This window comes from Mustela nivalis (genome assembly GCF_964662115.1).
Source record: "Mustela nivalis genome assembly, chromosome: 10".
Lineage (NCBI taxonomy): Eukaryota > Metazoa > Chordata > Mammalia > Carnivora > Mustelidae > Mustela > Mustela nivalis.
In genome coordinates this window covers 73,763,430-73,780,434 of record NC_139029.1, presented here as the reverse complement: position 1 = coordinate 73,780,434, position 17,005 = coordinate 73,763,430, and the positions used below count along the sequence as shown (strand labels likewise).

Below are 17,005 nucleotides of genomic sequence, written 5' to 3'. Positions count from 1 at the left end.
CTTGACTTTACTAGTTACTAGCTGTGTAACTAGCTAAGTTACTCGATCTCTTTGTGCTTCAGATTCCTCATATATGAAAATGGTGGTAGTGGGGTGGGGGTTGGGAGGGCCTAGTGGTAGGGGTCATAGTAACACCATCACCTACTTCACAAGCTTGTTATGAGGATTAAAAGTACTATATACGTGTACTGTATATACAGTTCTTGGCACACAATAAAGGCTGAGTTAGCTAGTGTCTTGATTTGCAAAAGTATAATAACAGGCATTCTGGGACAATTCTACAGATACTCTCTTAAACTAGTGAGTTCCCAATTTAGTCTCGATCCACAATTTTCATTTTTCAGAAATTTATGGAAAGTTCAGTTTATCAATAATGAAATGTTGGTTAGCTGCTTCAGAAATATATTCCCCCAGATCTGCTTAAGTGAAACATACAAAGTATGATTTAAAAAACTCATTTCTAGTGACAGATCTGAAACTAACACAGGCAATACAGGTTTATGGTGATAGGGATGTTTGCATTTCACAAAACTGTTCGCCTTTAAAGTGACTACACAGGAGTTTTGGATGACATTTTGGAATTACAGAAAAGCAGAAAATGAAAGAGGAAAAATGCCTATATTATCACAATTTTTTTCTATTTAGTTTTATATTTAAATCATTTATAATGCCTTAAAATCATAAACGTTCAAAGTAATACTAAATATGTAAATTTAACCACCCACTGAAAAATATAAGCATTTAAATAAAGTTTTTTTCATTTTTCTCACTGAATTCACACAAAATTTCAGGATATTACTTGGGCTGGTAACAGTATTTTATCATTATTTATGGTAACCATCAGCTGAAATGGATTGAATACAGATAAAATTAAACTTCTATAAATCAAACTGCCATGTTTTAATTGGCAGCATTAGCAACACTCACCAAACCAGAAGACTCTGCATTTAATATTTAATATATTAAACATTATTATCTCACTGGCTCTCAACCAACATCAATACTTACTGACTCTTGGGGCTTGTGGTTTTCATCTTAGTCAATAATGCTTAGGTTCAGGCCTCAAAATTAATCATTAAAACCTGCTGCTACAAAAAGTGTTCACTAGAACACCAAAAGAATAAAAAGAGAGGCATGGTATTTATCATACTCTTGTGTTCTGGAAAGAATGAGATACTTTTTCTCAATACAAAATAGGTTTATTCTGTGATTCTACTTAATGCTTTAAAACATATCCATAGAAAATGAAGTGAAATACTTCAAACTATAATTTACTCGGATTCAAGTCTGTGTTAGGCACATTTGGGGAAGGGTTTTATGAAGAATAATTGGTACAATTTCTTGAGACAAGCTGAGGAAAATTATTTCCCTAATTTTATAGGTTTAAAAAAAAAGCTTAGAAATGAGAAATGTTAGGTAACATCCTCACAAAGTCACAGAACTATAAAAACTGATAGACCAGGGGGTGTCTGAGTGGCTCAGTCAGTTTGGCTTGGGTCATGACCCTGGGGTTCAGGGACAGAGCCCTGCATTGTGCTCCCTGCTCAACGGGGAGTCTGCTTCTCCCTCTTCCTCTGCCACTCCTCCCTGCTTGTGCTCTCTCCCTTGCAAATAAATAAAATCTTTAAGAAAAAAGATAGCATTCAACATTCAAATAATTCAGTGTCATGTATTAAGATTCACTTTTATACCAGGAGTATGCCCAGAAAATAGATGAAGAAGGTTCTTTCATCCTTTTCTTTTATCTGCCTAATTACATTGTGTGACATTCTTGTATATTTGGTGCAATGATTTAGAACTTCTAGATTACCTGAGGGCCACAAACTATTCCACTTAGCAAGGTCCAGACTGCCCTGCCTTTTACTGTTTTGTAATAAAATATTAAAATAATGTAACTAGTTTATGTACCAGGACAGTTGTTACTGTAGGCTCAGACAAAAGATAATTTAACAGTTAATCAACCCTTCTGAGACAGCTTTATGATAAAGGTGACTCTAAAAATACCAGGTTGTTCTAAGAGAAACTATATTCAAAGTTGATCCCATTTTCCTAAAACAGTGAATGGGTACCCCAAGTTCTAGAAATGACAGGAAAGTTCTGGTAGGACTCTAGTTCCGGTACTGACCAGCTATTGGACCTAGCAATCTCTAGGTCTTAGGTTCTTCACCAGTACAATAGTAAGACTGTATTAGATTATCTCTTCCTTCCTGACATAAAAATTTAAGATTCAGTTCACACTTAAAATCCAAACTCAAATATATCCTTCCACAAAAGCCATCTGTTTCCTATCCTCACCCTGAGGCACAGTCAGCTGCTCAGAGTAGCTGAGTCCTACACGACTTGATTCACTATTCATTAGGGTAGTCATTAGGATATAATTATTTGCTTATTCAATAGAGTGTAAGTTATTCCAGAGGAGAAACTATGTCTTATTAATCTTTGTGTATCTATCTACAAAGGTATGCAACAAATATTTTAAAAACGAGTTCTTCGAACCATGGTATCAAGCAAGCATTCATGTGGTACTCTGATTGTCGGGGCTCTAGATCACATTCTGGAGATGAATCAAAGTTCCCACCCATAAAGTATTTGCAACTTAGAAATAGGACAATCATGTGTTAGGATGATTAATAATACAAGTTTAGTACATCTTAACACACAAGTTTAGGTGAGTTCTGTAGAAAAAAACATGCTCTTGAAGTTTAAGATATCTAAGACTCTTTGATGGTTTAACTATTTGTAAGCCACCTTGCAAACACTTAACATTTTTCCCTCCTCCACTCTTCCTCTCTATAATGAGCACAAATCCATGTCATGCTCATTTTTTTTTTAAGATTTTATTTATTTATCTGAGAGAGAGAGAGCAGGAGTGGGGGGAGGTTTAGAGGGAGAAGCAGACTCCCCACTGAGCAGGAAGCTGGACATGGGACTCGATCCCAGGACTCTGGGATCATGACCTGAGCTGAAGGCACACACTTAATGGACCCAGGCGCCCTGTCAGCTCCTTTTTAATGATTCGATTGTTCAGGAGAAAAAGCGATCACCAAAGAGTAGCGGCTTATTCAGAGCTGGAAAAGACTTAGACACTTGAAGATAAGCAGAAGAAAAAAAGTTTAGGAAAGATTAATAAACACTTTTAATGGGGTGGTGTGAGTTAAAGTGTGAGGTTACCTCAGGCCAGGGCATGGAAAAGAAAAGAAGTAAAAATATATGTTTTTTGGCCTGGAAGTGTTTAGCTTTCAAGTTCCCAAACAAAATTTTATGTAGTACTTGTCGGTTCTCCGGTATTTATTTTTCTTGCTCATGCACATCCCGGCAGTTAGCAACAAAAGGGAGTGAAGGCTGCTGGCACTGGTGCATAGATGCTCGGGAGAAGACAGGAAACCAGCACCTGAAGGATGGCCAAGAAGCCCTTCAGGACCCTTTGCTGGCAGCTCACACTAGCCTCCCTGCAGGAATAAACGCTGACAGGTTTGCAGGGAGGAGAATGAGTGACCCACTCTTCTGTGTTTTTTTCCTCAAGTAACATCCAAATCGAGATGAGCTGGGGTACGTATCATGAACCCAGATTCCTGGGCTCCGCGAACACCTACCTCTTTCTACATGAGCCCCCCAATCTGTGAAAGAGCCTCTGACAGGCTGAAACACAATGAGAAGTAAAGCAAATTCAACGCAGCTGGGGAACTCCTGCCAGCAAGGCGGAGCTGAGATGACTCAGCAAGTTAGAGCCCTGACCCTTTACTTCTGGACTCATGATTCTGGTTCTTATCCAGTGGCTACTACAAATGCACAGGCACGGATTGGTCTTACTCCAGAGCCCATCTGAGAACAACATGGGACGGCTAACACAGCTCGGCACGACACATTGGGCGGGTTTCCCCTAAGAAAGCCGGCCCAGGGTCCTGGTTGACAGCCAGCTGGAAAGTCTGGCTGAGAACACGAACAAAAAAGTCATGGTCAACCTTAAATTCTGCAAAATTCTATTCTACAGAATGGTACAGAAGTTGGGGAAAGTAGAAAAGAGAAGTCGGGTGGGAGGTGGAATTGTGGGGTTCTGTCAGTGACATGCGGCAAATCAATTTCCAAAGCTATGAAATTAATCATGGTATTAATAATAATAGGGGCATCTGGCTGGCTCAGTAGGTTAAGCCTCTGCCTTCGGCTCAGGTCATGATCTCAGGGTCCTGGAATCGAGCCCCGAGTCAGGCTCTCTGCTCAGTGGGGAGCCTGCTTCCCTCACTCTCTCTGCCTACTTTTGATCTTTTTCTGTCAAATAAATAAAATAAAATCTTAAAGAAAAATAATAATAATAATAGTAAAATTCTTTCCACTGACTTTTTTCCTTATGCTTCAGCAGCTTCAATGCACCTGCTTCTACCTGAGCTGAGTGCTGTTGCACAAGGTACTCGGTCTCTTGCTTATTCACATCTGGGCTAAGTTATATATACCACCAGATGTATGTAAGGCAATATAGGTTGGCTCTTTATGAAAAGGAATGAGTCCTCTCATAATTTTTTTTTTTGGGTCAAATAAGAATTATTTTTTTAAAGCCTAACCCAACTCCACATTTAAAGCTTTAGGTAAAGGGTGAAGAAGCCCTAGGAAGGGCAATCTCGGGTTCAATCACACTGACAGATGCCTTATCTCCCTTCTTCACCACGTGTCCCTAGGGAGCAAGGCCAGGTCTCATCTACCCTTGGAGATGCCAGGGCAGGTATCCTGAGAGGACTTTATTTATTCTCCCCATGTTATCTCCTGCACAAAATTCCCCACAATAACAGGTGTGGCCTCTCCATCTTCTCCTTCCCCTTTCTTCCCTCTTCCTGCCTGCCTGCAGAAATGATCTGTTCTGAACTCCTCCCCTGCTGGGTGGTAGAGGGCTTGACCCGCTAGCTGCCAGCTTCCGCGGTCTTGCTCTGCCTGGGAAAGAGTGGGTAGTCTATCTAATTCAAGGATGAAATTTCAGAAGGCCCATTTGGCTGCATACTCAAAGCCACATTCTCCAAAGAGCATTTTCAGTAATAAAGATGACATCTTACTGTCCATCAGCCTGGCTCCTTTATCTTTCTCAGTGGCTTTATTTTTTTTTTTTTAAGATTTTATTTATTTATTTGACAGACAGAAATTACAAGTAGGTAGAGAAGGCAGCAGAGAGGGGGGAAGCGGGCTCCCTGCCGAGCAGAGAGCCCGATGCAGGGTTTGATCCCAGGACCCTGAGAACCTTAGCAACTATTTATTGAAGATGTATGTACAAACTTGCGGTGAGAAGGAAATGAAAATAATCTTTCTGGTCTTATTTGTTCGTGGGTGGTTCCGTGACCATATCCTATCACACCAAGTTTCTCGGGAAGGCAGTCCAAATCATGGTATCCAAATTTGTGTGAAATCTTACAGGGGAACAATTCATCTAAACTATATTCAAAAGAGAAACAGCTTTATCAAACATGATTGATGACTTAGCACACGGGAGTAGGTTTTTGACCTAGGGGGAACATGAACCACCTGGAAACTTTCTTCCAAGTATTTTACAAGCCAAATGACAAAGGTGAAAACTTAACCCTTAGTATGAGTTCTAGAACCATGACATGCAGAGATAACAGACAGCTAACAAAGCGATTTTTAATATGTGTCATGATTACAACACATCTCGCACAACCACCTGTGAAATGAGCATTCTTCACAACCTCAAATTAGGGGAGAAACCTATGCTTCCAATGATTACTCAGCTAATTAATGGTGGCAGCCTTGAGACCCAAACCCAGGCCTCCTGATGGTAAAACCTAAGTGCTTTCTCTGACGTCATGATGCTGGAACCTGGACACTAAGGTGTCTACACCCTCTTGTACTGTTTTCTGGAGACCTGGGCAGCAAAAAACAAAAGTAACCTGCAGCAGATAGAAGAGCAAGCTAGCTCACCAAGGTTAGATTCCCCTGACCTTCTGTATTCCTTCCCAGTCCTTTTAAGGAAGAAAAGTACGTGAACTCATTTCATTTTATTTCCTTCCTTCCCTTCGCTAGGCCTGACCCACAAAGACACAGCCGAGGAACCAGACCAGTGGGAAGCTGAGATCTCTAAAAACAGTTTCACATCTGTGAAATTATAGGATGCTCCATTAATTCCAAAGAGAAGCTGAGGGTCCAACTTTCTCGAATTCCCCAGGGGTCAGATGGTCATTACAGCTGGGACAAAAACCGCAGCAGAGCCTGGGGACTCTTGAGAGAGCTAAGCTAATGGTGAAATGCTTTTGGCTTTGAAGGAAGCATGGGGGGAGGATAAGAGAGTTCCTTCGAGTGCGCCCAAAGACATCTCTGTTTTTATTCTGTCCCCTCACTTGAATTCTTGAGCCCCCATCTTCTCTGGCCTCTTCTTAGAAAAACAGCACAGCCTTGAGTCCTGAGAAGAGGGAAGTTGGGTGGCCTCGGGCTAAACTGGGAATTCCAGGATGATAATTACTCTTATGGATAAAAACCATGAGTAACAGGAGCCTCCCAAGCCACTAAATAAATAAATGACTAGTGGATGTCAGATACAGAGTTATTAAGATGATCTTAAAAGTATACTTACGTTGGGAAGAAATCAATTTCAGAGGCAACTATAAAATTTGTGGGCTCAATCTGAGGCATCAAATTAGTCTTCAGGGCCGCCTGAGTAGGTCAGTCAAGGTTGAGCATCTGCCTTCGGCTCAGGTCACGATCCTTGGACCCCAGGATCACAAGCCAAGCCGAAGGCAGACCTGTAATAGACTGAGCCACCCAGGCACCCTGGAAACCCTCTTTTTAAAAACAAAACAGTCAACAATACCAGAATACTAAAAAGACACATATTTCAATGTGTGTAACTGTGCTTGTGTGAAGAGTGAGAGGTAAATACCTAATAACCAGCTTTTCTGGCTTAATCCTGCCTGTTTCCCTAAGTGGTGAGAACAGTGTCACCTGAGTGGAAATTATACTTGGCAATGTGATTCTGTGTACCTCACTGAAAAGGCATCCCTATCAGACAACTTTTACTGTGATCTGATACAGCGTAAAAAAGAAACCAAACATGAAGAAGAGAATGAAAAAGATGGCATTACAGAGAAAAGATACTATCTAATACATTTAAGAGGAAGCTCTTTCTTGTCAACAGTTCAAACCACCTCCATCTTGATGGAAAGAAACTCAGTACCCGTTCTTCCTCTCCTCAAACACAAAGCACTACCATCTTCCCCATGCTGTTCCTAGCCCACTAGACCTCCCCTGCTTCTCTTCCTTTGAGCACTTAATACAGTGTCATGGTTATGAGCAGGGCTCAGAAAAATCCCACCACAAGAGCAAAAATTCTGGCTCCGCCATTTATTAGCTGTCTGACCTTCAGGTTGGTTACTTAACATCTCTGTCCCTCCTTTTCTCTCGTCAGTAAAATGCAAAAAAAAAAAAAAAAAAAAAAAAAAAAAAAACCAGCACTCATCTGAGGCTACGGTGAGGCACTAACGAATCCGGACAGGTACACTGTAGCACGGTGCCTGGCACGTTGTAAGCACTCTATACAGCCAGCTTTGAGTGATAGTGATGATGACAACAAGGACATGTGCTTAGCCAGACTGTGGTGAAAACAAGGACCTGGGACCCCATATGTCCCCCAGGCAACCACACGGACAGTCCACTAGAAAAGAAGCCTCTCTTATTCTGTAGCCCGAGGGGACTCGACTTGATTCTTCTCAGTGGCTCCAGTGGCTTATCAGAAGAGGCAGGCTTTAAGGACCAAAGCCAGGGCAGGAGAGATATGGAGGAACAGAGACAGAGTGCTTAAGTCTGGAAGAAACTAGTCTGGGGCAGCTCTGAGAAGCAGCAGCCAGTAGTTGACAATCATGGGATTTAGAACTTAGAAAGAAAGTAACAGGCCAGTCAGATAGGCACATTTTGTTAATAGGCAAAACTCTCCATCACCTTTCCTTCAAGGTCCCTTCCGCGGGAAGCATCTTCTAGAAAATCCTCGGCCTCTAAGTTCCTGGAGCACTCCTTCACATTTTTACGGCTACTTTTTGCATCTAATTGTTCTGGAGAATAACTGATGTCTTGATTTGATTTTAATTTCTGGAAGGAGGTATGTGTAGGCTAATACTCCTGCATCTCTCTTCCTGGCCTATCTCTGTCCCAAGGCTGAATCCCCACTGTGGACATTTTCACCTGGAAAGTAGACAGTGTGGTGGAAGGCTCTGAGTGAGCCAGGGCTACAGAGAAACCTGTTACAATAGTAAAATAAGCACACAGGTGGCTAGGTCTAGAGAGAAGGGCACAGACCAAAGGAGTGTGCTTGCTTTTATCTCTCCGAGGCTTTTGTGAAAACGCTGAGTCCCAGAAGTTCACAGGTAAAAGATGAAGCCTTCAGTGATCCTAAATACTGAAAAGATCATACAGTTCCCCCCAAACAGAACTTAAAAGGATACGCCATAAAATACTAAGGAAGTCCAGCAAAAGTCTGCTTTTCCCCCATGATGGTCACTTTTTTTTTTCTTTTTTAAAACAGTGAATATTAGATTCTTTTGAAAACGTTTTCTAGTAATATATTTGCTTCAAAGGGGTCCTCAACACACGTTTCACTTGCCTACTTGGTCATCTAGCTCTACTTGGGCACCACAGGGCTCCCTCCACACCCCGAGAAGCAGGCCTGAGACAAGGGAGTCAGGCGAGGGCAGGAGGGTGGAGAGGGAAGAGTGAAGAAGGCGGCAGCACCCGAGGAGACGGCAGCTGGAAATGAGGCAAGGACCCATGTCGAGGGGGATTTGTGAGTTCAATATCTGCCGGCTCCAATCTGGAGAGAACTGCGGAGAACCTTCTCCTTTTACGGGAGAGAAGTTACAACCCATTGGTGACGACTTACTCAAGGCCAAAGCTGCCCGTGTGAGGCAGAGCAGCCTCACTGCCTCCTGGGAGCCCTTCCCACTTAATCCACCCCCTCCTCTGTTCGCTCAAAGGTGTCAGGGATCAGGGCTCAGACGGGCAGCTCCGAACGCAAGCCGCCACGAGAAAGCGCCGCGGTCTCCCCCGCCTCAACGCCACGTGTTGAAAGTCAACAGAAGAGGCAAAAAGGAGACTAGGCCCCTGGTTATCCCATTTTTCTGAGGAAGCCGTTTGCCCTTCTAAATTCACTGGACTAGAAATGCCTAGGCACAATCTGTTCCCAGGCAAGGAGGAAGTCTGGCTGGATGGGGCCTGGGCTTGACAGCGGAGGGCATGAAAGCGCACAGCGCCAGAATTACGCACCATTTACATGCCTGGTGTCCCTCCTGCCTCTACCGGTCGTTGCCGAAGAAATGAAATCACCACTGGATACGGGGCTCTGTGGTTTCCTGATTCCTGAGGGAATACGATGGTGAGGACAGGACCCGGAAACCCAATGAGACGTTTTAAGAACAGCCTTGAAAGGGACAGTGTTGTGGTTTTACAGGTTATAAAACTGGGGCAGACACAGAAAATTACTGTGAGGCTCAACAGAGGCTCCTGCTAAGTGCTCTGCATGGGTTGTGGACCCTCTCTCATTTTAATTACAATGTAGACCTCTTGAGTGATAAAAGCTTTCTTGATGAAAACGCATCTCTGGCGCCTGGGTGGCTCAGTGGGTTAGGCCGCTGCCTTCGGCTCGGGTCATGATCTCGGGGTCCTGGGATCAAGTCCCGTGTCGGGCTCTCTGCTCAGCAGGGAGCCTGCTTCCCTCTATCTCCCTCTCTGCCTGCCTCTCTGTCTGCTTGTGATCTCTCTCTGTCAAATGGATAAATAAAATCTTAAAAAAAAAAAAAAATCTCGTCTCTTCCTTGGAGAGTAACCTTCTCTAAGTACCACTGTGCTGCAGTGCCCACCTCAGGTGGGAAACATAGGTACCTAACCTGGACCAAGCATGCTTTTTAATCTTGGGGTTTTGCTGATGTACATAAACCCCTCAGCCTCGTTCCTGTTCCAGACCCCAAACACCTCCACAAAATCAGGCAAACGAAGAGGAGAACAGATGACTACATCTCATGCCTTCTTTCTTCCTTTGAATCCTCTCAAAGCACTCTATGTAATAAAAAGGTCATTTCTCCCAAGGGAAAGCACGTGAGACCTGCATAAAACACTTATGAACATTAGCATCACGACACGCCCCCTTCTTGGTCCCCATCTACATGCCTCTGCCACTCTGTTCCCTCTGCCGGGAATATCCAGCTTTCTCAGACTCACCTTGACTTCCCCTTTCGATGCCCATCAGTGCCTGTGGGAAGCCTTCCCTAAATCTCTATGCCAGTAACCTACTCCTTCTAATCCTTCATTGAGGCTCTCAGAGACTCCTGTGCATTTTGGAACCTGCACACCCTTTTACAATTACCTGGCTCTGCATCTGTCTTCTTGACTGAGCTGTAAGGTTCTCCAGGGCAGGGACCATTACTTATTCATGTCTGTTTCCCCACGGACGAGTCGCAGCACCTGGCACACAGCAAGCATGCAACACGCACACCATTGCGGGGCGTTCTTACACACGGTCAGTAACTGGATTCTTAAAGTGACACGTAGGTGGGAATTATTAGTCTTATTTTACAAAGAAACTGAGGTGCAGAAGGGTTTCAGAGGCTCCCCAAAGCCCTAGTTCCTTCTGGCCCCAGGCCAGATCAGTTAACCATACAAGCTCTCTAGAGCAGATAAAAGAGAAAGCACTGATCCTCCGCTGTAGGCATTGATGTAGTGGCCTGCATATTTGAAGAAGAGATACAAAACGTTCAAATATGGATAAAATTGCTGTTTTGCAAGCAAGAACACTGATCAGATCTGGAGATGGAATTCACACTTACTCTTTTCTCGAGGACCCTTATGTCCTCAAGCTCTGCATTAACGTCTGGTGGATGTGCATTAGAGACAGACAAAAAAGTTCATCTGATTAAAGTCATGAGACAAACCATCTCTGGTTAAACCACCAAGGGGGCCTCCGGCACCTTGAGAGAGCTGGATGTAGGACAGGGGCAGCAGCAGTTAGAAGGTACTTGGACAGGGCTGAGTCACCATGAGGGCCCAGAGAAGCGACTCTACGTGGGAACTGTGGCTGCTGGCAGGACAGGGCTGCTTTGGGTTTCTGACCCTTCATAACCCTCTGAAGTGCACTTGAAACTCCTCAGCTGAGGAGAGCAGTTTTTAGCACAGCTGTACCCTTGAAAAATGGGAGGGAGCTGACATGGCTGGTCTGGCATGTGGGCAGCGTATCTGTACCAGAAGGGTTGAAAGGCTCCTCAGCAGGGCTGCCTGGGTGGCTCAGTCGGTTAAGCATCTGACTCTCAGTTTTGGCTCAGGTCCCTATCTCAGGGTCATGAAATGTGATCTCAGGGTTAAGAGATTGAGCTCTGTGTTGGGCTCTGCGCTCAGGGCAGAGTTTGCCTAAAACTCTCTCTCCCTCTCCTTCTGCCCCTCCCTGCCACAAACTCACTCTCTAAAAATAAAGAAAGTAATACACCTTAAGCACTGTGGACTCTGAGAAACAAACGGAGGGTTTTGGAGGGGAGGGGGGTAGGGGGATGAGTGAGCCTGGTCGTGGGTATTAAGGAGGACACATGTTGCATGGAGCACTGGGTGTGGTGCATAAACAATGAATCTTGGAAAACTGGAAAAATAAAAAAAATAAAAAAAATAAAGAAAAAGAAAAGAAAAAAAAAGAGCTCCGGGGCAATTCTAGTGTACAGAGTGAAGATGATGAGCCCAGCGAAAAGGTCTTCTGGGCCCTTCCTCTTTTGTATGTCCACCGAAGTTTAAAACACTGAAGTGAAGAGCTAGCTGCTCAGCACTCTGGGGCCATTGAAACCATTTTTGCATTACTTGAAATCAACACAACATTCCTCTACTATATCCCAGACTGGGAAATTTCCCAGCCTCTTCTACTCAAACACTTTCAATGATAGGAAACTTACTACCTTAAAAGGCAATTTGGACTTATAGGCTTAGAACAGGTGAATGTTGTAAGTGCAAATTACAGATCTTCCTCCATTTACGATGGGGTTGTAGCCCATAAGCCCACTGTGAGTTGAATCTAAGTCAAAAACGCATTGAATAGGGGCATCTGGGTGGCTCAGGCGGTTAAGTGTCTGATTTTTTATTTTGGCTCAGATCATGATCTCAGGGTTGTGAGACAGCCCCACATCAGGTTCTGTGTTGGGTGTGGCACCTGCTACAGATCCTCTCTCTCCCGCTGCCCATCCCTACCTCTAAAAAATAATTAAATAAATGAAATGTTTTAAAAAAATGCATTTAATATGCCTAACCTACTAAACATCAGTTTATTTTTTTTTTAAGATTTTATTTATTTATTTGACAGAGAGAAATCACAAGTAGATGGAGAGACAGGCAGAGAGAGAGAGAGGAGGAAGAAGGCTCCCTGCTGAGCAGAGAGCCCGATGCGGGACTCGATCCCAGAACCCTGAGATCATGACCTGAGCCGAAGGCAGCGGCTTTACCCACTGAGCCACCCAGGCGCCCTAAACATCAGTTTAGAGTAGTCTACCCTAATCATGCTCACATTAGCCTATGTCTGGGCAAAATCAACCAACAGCAAGCCTATCTTATTATAGTAAGTACTGGAGAGTACATGTAGTTTATTCAATACTGTACTGAGAGTAAAGGGCTGTCTGTATGGGCGTGGTATGGTTGTCAGTACCTGGCTGTGTAACTTCATGACCCCTGTAGCTGACTGGGAGATCAGCCTGCTGCCCGGCATTGTTAAGAGAACATTGTACCAAGTACCACTAGCCTGGGAAAGATCTAAATTCACAATCTGACACATGTTTCCTACTCAACATGTATCACTTCTGCACCACTATAAAGTCAAAAAATCATACGCTGAATCATCCTAAGTCGGGGGTTGTCTGCGTATCTCAGTAAAACTGTGGTGTGTGTGTGAGTGGCCCACAGCTAATGATCTCTAAACTTCAATTTCCTGGGGCATCTGGGTGGCTAAGATGGTTAAGCGTCTGCCTTCAGCTAAGGTCATGACTTCAGGATCCTGGGATCGAGTCCCGCATCAGGCCCCCTGCTCAGTGGGGAGTCTGCTTTTCCCTTTGCCTGCCACTCCCATTGCTTGTGCGCACACTGTCTGACAAGTAAGTAAATAAAAATCTTTAAAAAATAAAATAAACTTCAATTTTCTGATCCGTAGCAAGTGAGTGTATCTCCTTTGTAGGATGTGCCAAGATTGGAAAGCACCTAGGATCTGGAACACTGTGCTTCCCTTTCTCTCCCTATAAAAGTAGAGTGGAAGTCTTCTTCCCCAACAGACCTTTTTTGGCCTAAACTTTGATGACACTTAGAATCCACGGATACTTAATGACTCTTCATCAGGCTGTGGTTCTTCTATTCACCATCTCAGTTCTCCTGCTCCAAAATCCTCAGATTTGGTTTTGTTTCTCATTTCTTTTTAAAGATTTTATTTATTTATTTGACAGAGAGAGACACAGTGAGAGACGGAACACGAGCAGGGGGAATGGGAGAGGGAGAAGCAGGCTTCCCGCCAAGCAGGGAATCCGATGTGGGGCTCATTCCCAGAACCTGGGGAGCATGACCTGAGCCGAAGGCAGACGCTTAATGACTGAGCCAACCAGGCACGCTTGTTTTTCATTTTTTTAAAAGTAAGCTCTATGTCCAAGGTGGGCTTTGAACTCATGACCCCGAGATCAAGAGCGGCATACTCCACTGACTGAGCCAGCCAGGTGCCCCTGAAATCCTAAGATTTGACAAACGTTTGTGGTGGCATCACTTCCAGAGCATCAGTGGATTCTGGTACGCGCACATACCATCAGCCGCTTACTCATGTTAAATATCTTACAAGTTTTAGGAGCCCAAGACTCCCCCCCACCCACATACCCGGTATCAGCTGCCTATAGGCGCTGCACCATGTATGCAGGCTCCCCAACGTTTCAGAGAGGTAATGTGTCACTTTTATTTAGCTCCTCAGGAGTAAGTACAGGGATGAGCTGGGAATTTCTTCTGTTACCTGCTGCTTCAGGCAAGGTGCCCTCCAATTATACCCTGATTGTGTTGTTCCCTCACTGTAAGCCTCCAGGACCAGACACCCTGCTGCCCCTTCCCCTGTCTCCCCACCTCTGATGCTGTCACATCTGTCCAGCACTATAGCCAGATCTATGGCTCTGGCTAGGCAGCATAATGCTGCAGAAATCAAAACAATGTGGCTAAGACATGTCCAAATCATGGCACTCTCTCACAGCAAGCTACATGGTTTAAATTTTACTTTGAGCAAGCCGTGTAACTCTGAGTATCAGCACCCTCCTCTGAAAAATGGAAACACAGCACCTTTCTACCAGGATTACTATGAAAATTGATATACTATAACAGAACATACAGCCCAATGCCTAGTATTTAACAGGTATCCAACAAGCAGAAGAGTAATTGTTATCATCAGCACTATGGTATGGCAAGTTCTCATTTTTACACTGGACTCTGTCCTGAATGCTAACCTATTTTGCTAGGACCCTGACCTTTCTGCTTAGTTCTTGCCATTTCTGTCTTCCAGGGGAGATAAAACCTGGTCCCCACAAAGCAGCTTCCCCCACCCTCCATCCTTTCTCACAGTTCCTCTCCCCAGAGGCCCCGAATGTGGACTTGTGGACTTTTTAGCTCCTATCAGTACCTGCTGATCTATAAATTGAGCTGGGAATCAGGAGACCTGGACCCTGGGTCCTGCCCAACCACTAGCTATGTAACCTTAGGCCAGCAACATAAATTTCCTGGATCTCTGTTTCCCCTTCTGTAAGATGATGGCATTAGACAACATGATCTCCAAGGCTTCTTCCTGATGCCCCCCCCATCCCCTCCCTCTGGGCCTCTCCCCAGCTATATACCAATTCACCCCTCTGTCTTCCCACCCATCAAAGGGGAGTCCTTGAATAATGACTCTCTCCCTGCACTCTGACTTCTGCCCAAGCCCTGGAAACGCACTATTACTGGCAAAGAATTTACAACAAGCCACTTAAGACAATGATTTCCAGAGACTAGTCTGGAAACTAAAATTTATGTATCACATTATGTTTATTGGAGAATGTATTCAAAAACTACATTGTTTATGGGGCGCCTGGGTGGCTCAGTGGGCTAAAGCCTCTGCCTTCAGCTCAGGTCATGATCCCAGGGTCCTGGGATCGAGCCCCGCATCAGGCTCTCTGCTCAGCAGGGAGCCTGCTTCCCTTCCTCTCTCTCTGCCTGCCTTTCTGCCTACTTGTGATCTCTGTCTTTCAAATAAATAAATAAAGCTAAAAAAAATTATTTTAGGATTTTATTTATTTATTTGAAAGAGAGAGAGAGAGAGAAAGAGAGAGAGCACACACACAGGCAGGGGGTAGGGGGATGGGGAGAGGCAGAGGGAGAAGCAGACTCTCTGCTGAGCAGGAAGCCAGACTCAGAGCTTAATCCCAGGACCCCAAAGATCATGACATGAGCCAAATTAGATGCTTAACTGAGCCACCCAGGTGCCCCAAACCTCTGACTCTCTGTTTCAGTTCAGGTCATAATCTCAGGATCTTGAAATGGAGCCCCAAGGCTCCAAGCTCAGGAGTCTGTTTAAGGCTTCCTCTCCCTCTGCCCCCCCCCCCCCGCCCCGCACTATCTTTCGCTCTCAGATAAATAAATAAATGTTTGTTACCTCCCCCACTAAGTAAATAAATAAAGAGCTCTTTCAGGACAACTAAAAATAATTTCACTTTCAAAACTTCAAGGCCTCAACAACTTTTCAGAAGCTCAACTGCTCTATAAAATGGAACAGATCATATAGGAATAGAAACTTGTAGATACAAAGATATTTTAAAGAATTTTTAAAGTTATGTAAGTCACCTGTTCACATATGAATTTAGAAACTAAAGATAAACTAGAAAAATGAACAGCTACATCTTTACATACAGAAGTTTTTCAAACCAATGTATATGTTACCAAGAAGATACATGCACTACACAGAAAAATTTCACTACATGCATATTTATATAGTTTCTGAGCTTGCTAAGGGCTAACTCCAGCTGCCTTTAAATTTTAAGCCGACATTTGGGATAAAATACCTGTGAATTTTTCCAAGCTGTCAGCCTGTTTACAACAATAGCTTGAGAAAACATCCGAAGTCTGCCAAGTTTGTAAATACAAAGAGGTTTAAAACTTTTGTCAAATTAAGAGGAAAAAAGAAATTTGAATGCCATCTAACAAATGTTTACAATGTATTCTATCAATATAGAAGGCTTATCTTTTGGGGGGAAGTAATGGAAAAGTCCTCATATGCTCCTAGTGTGCCCAGTTATCTATTTAAGAATATGTAATAGTTCTGCTTCTCAAAAATCTTCACTGTTATCACACACGTTGTTACTAATTTCCCAGCACACCTATCCATCCTCAGACAAGCAAGCACAGGAGTTAGTCAACCCTGCTCACAGGAGCTACTGAGGTACCAGCCTGTCTGCTGAGCGATGGAGTGGGTGGGCAGAGGACCAGTCTGGCTCCTGGGGATAACAATGAAAGGACATCAGAATGGTGCAGGGAATACAGCTTTTTCCTCTTTTAAACACATGGTTCTTTCTGAAGTTGGTAGAACTTTCCATAATGTGTAAGCCAAGAGCTTCTTCACCTACACGGGATAGCTCATATTCTGAGGGAAGGAAGGAGATAACTCTTTAAATGGTTATTTATCTTGCCTTTAGGGAAATATACTTATGTCATTCACATCCAAATAAGGGTAAGTATCAATTATTTTTCTACACCTCAGCTTACTTAATACTGTGCTGCTACTGGACCCAAACTTTGTTGGCATCATAAATAAAATAAGAATAAACAGGTGATGAATGAGAGCCTGGGATGTTCTCCCATGCCAACCTATGAGAAAGCCTTGAATGCCCATGCACAGGGCTCTCTGTCCTGTTCCTGTCCAGGCCTACATTTAAATCAGTGATATTGCTGCAGAAAAAGTTTTGATTGCAGAAAGCTTAAGAATAGAGCAAAAAAGAATCAGCAATAAAAATTCCTCAACAGGTTG

At 43.7% G+C, this 17,005-nt stretch overlaps 1 protein-coding gene across 16 annotated transcripts in view; it reads right to left on the bottom strand.

Annotated features, from left to right (window-relative positions):
- Positions 1-17,005, bottom strand: part of LRRC8D (leucine rich repeat containing 8 VRAC subunit D) — a 123,320-nt gene that overhangs the window by 32,197 nt on the left and 74,118 nt on the right. For 6 of the 16 annotated variants that reach the window (XM_082688615.1, XM_082688610.1, XM_082688611.1 and 3 more), the window contains one exon: positions 9,244-9,336. The exons of the other annotated variants lie outside the window; for them this stretch is intronic. Coding sequence is in view for 1 of the 6 variants with exons in the window: in XM_082688605.1 (XP_082544731.1) it covers positions 9,244-9,336 (93 nt within the window). In the remaining 5 variants the exon portion in view is untranslated. The remainder of the gene's footprint in view (positions 1-9,243; positions 9,337-17,005) is intronic. 16 annotated transcript variants of the gene reach the window in all.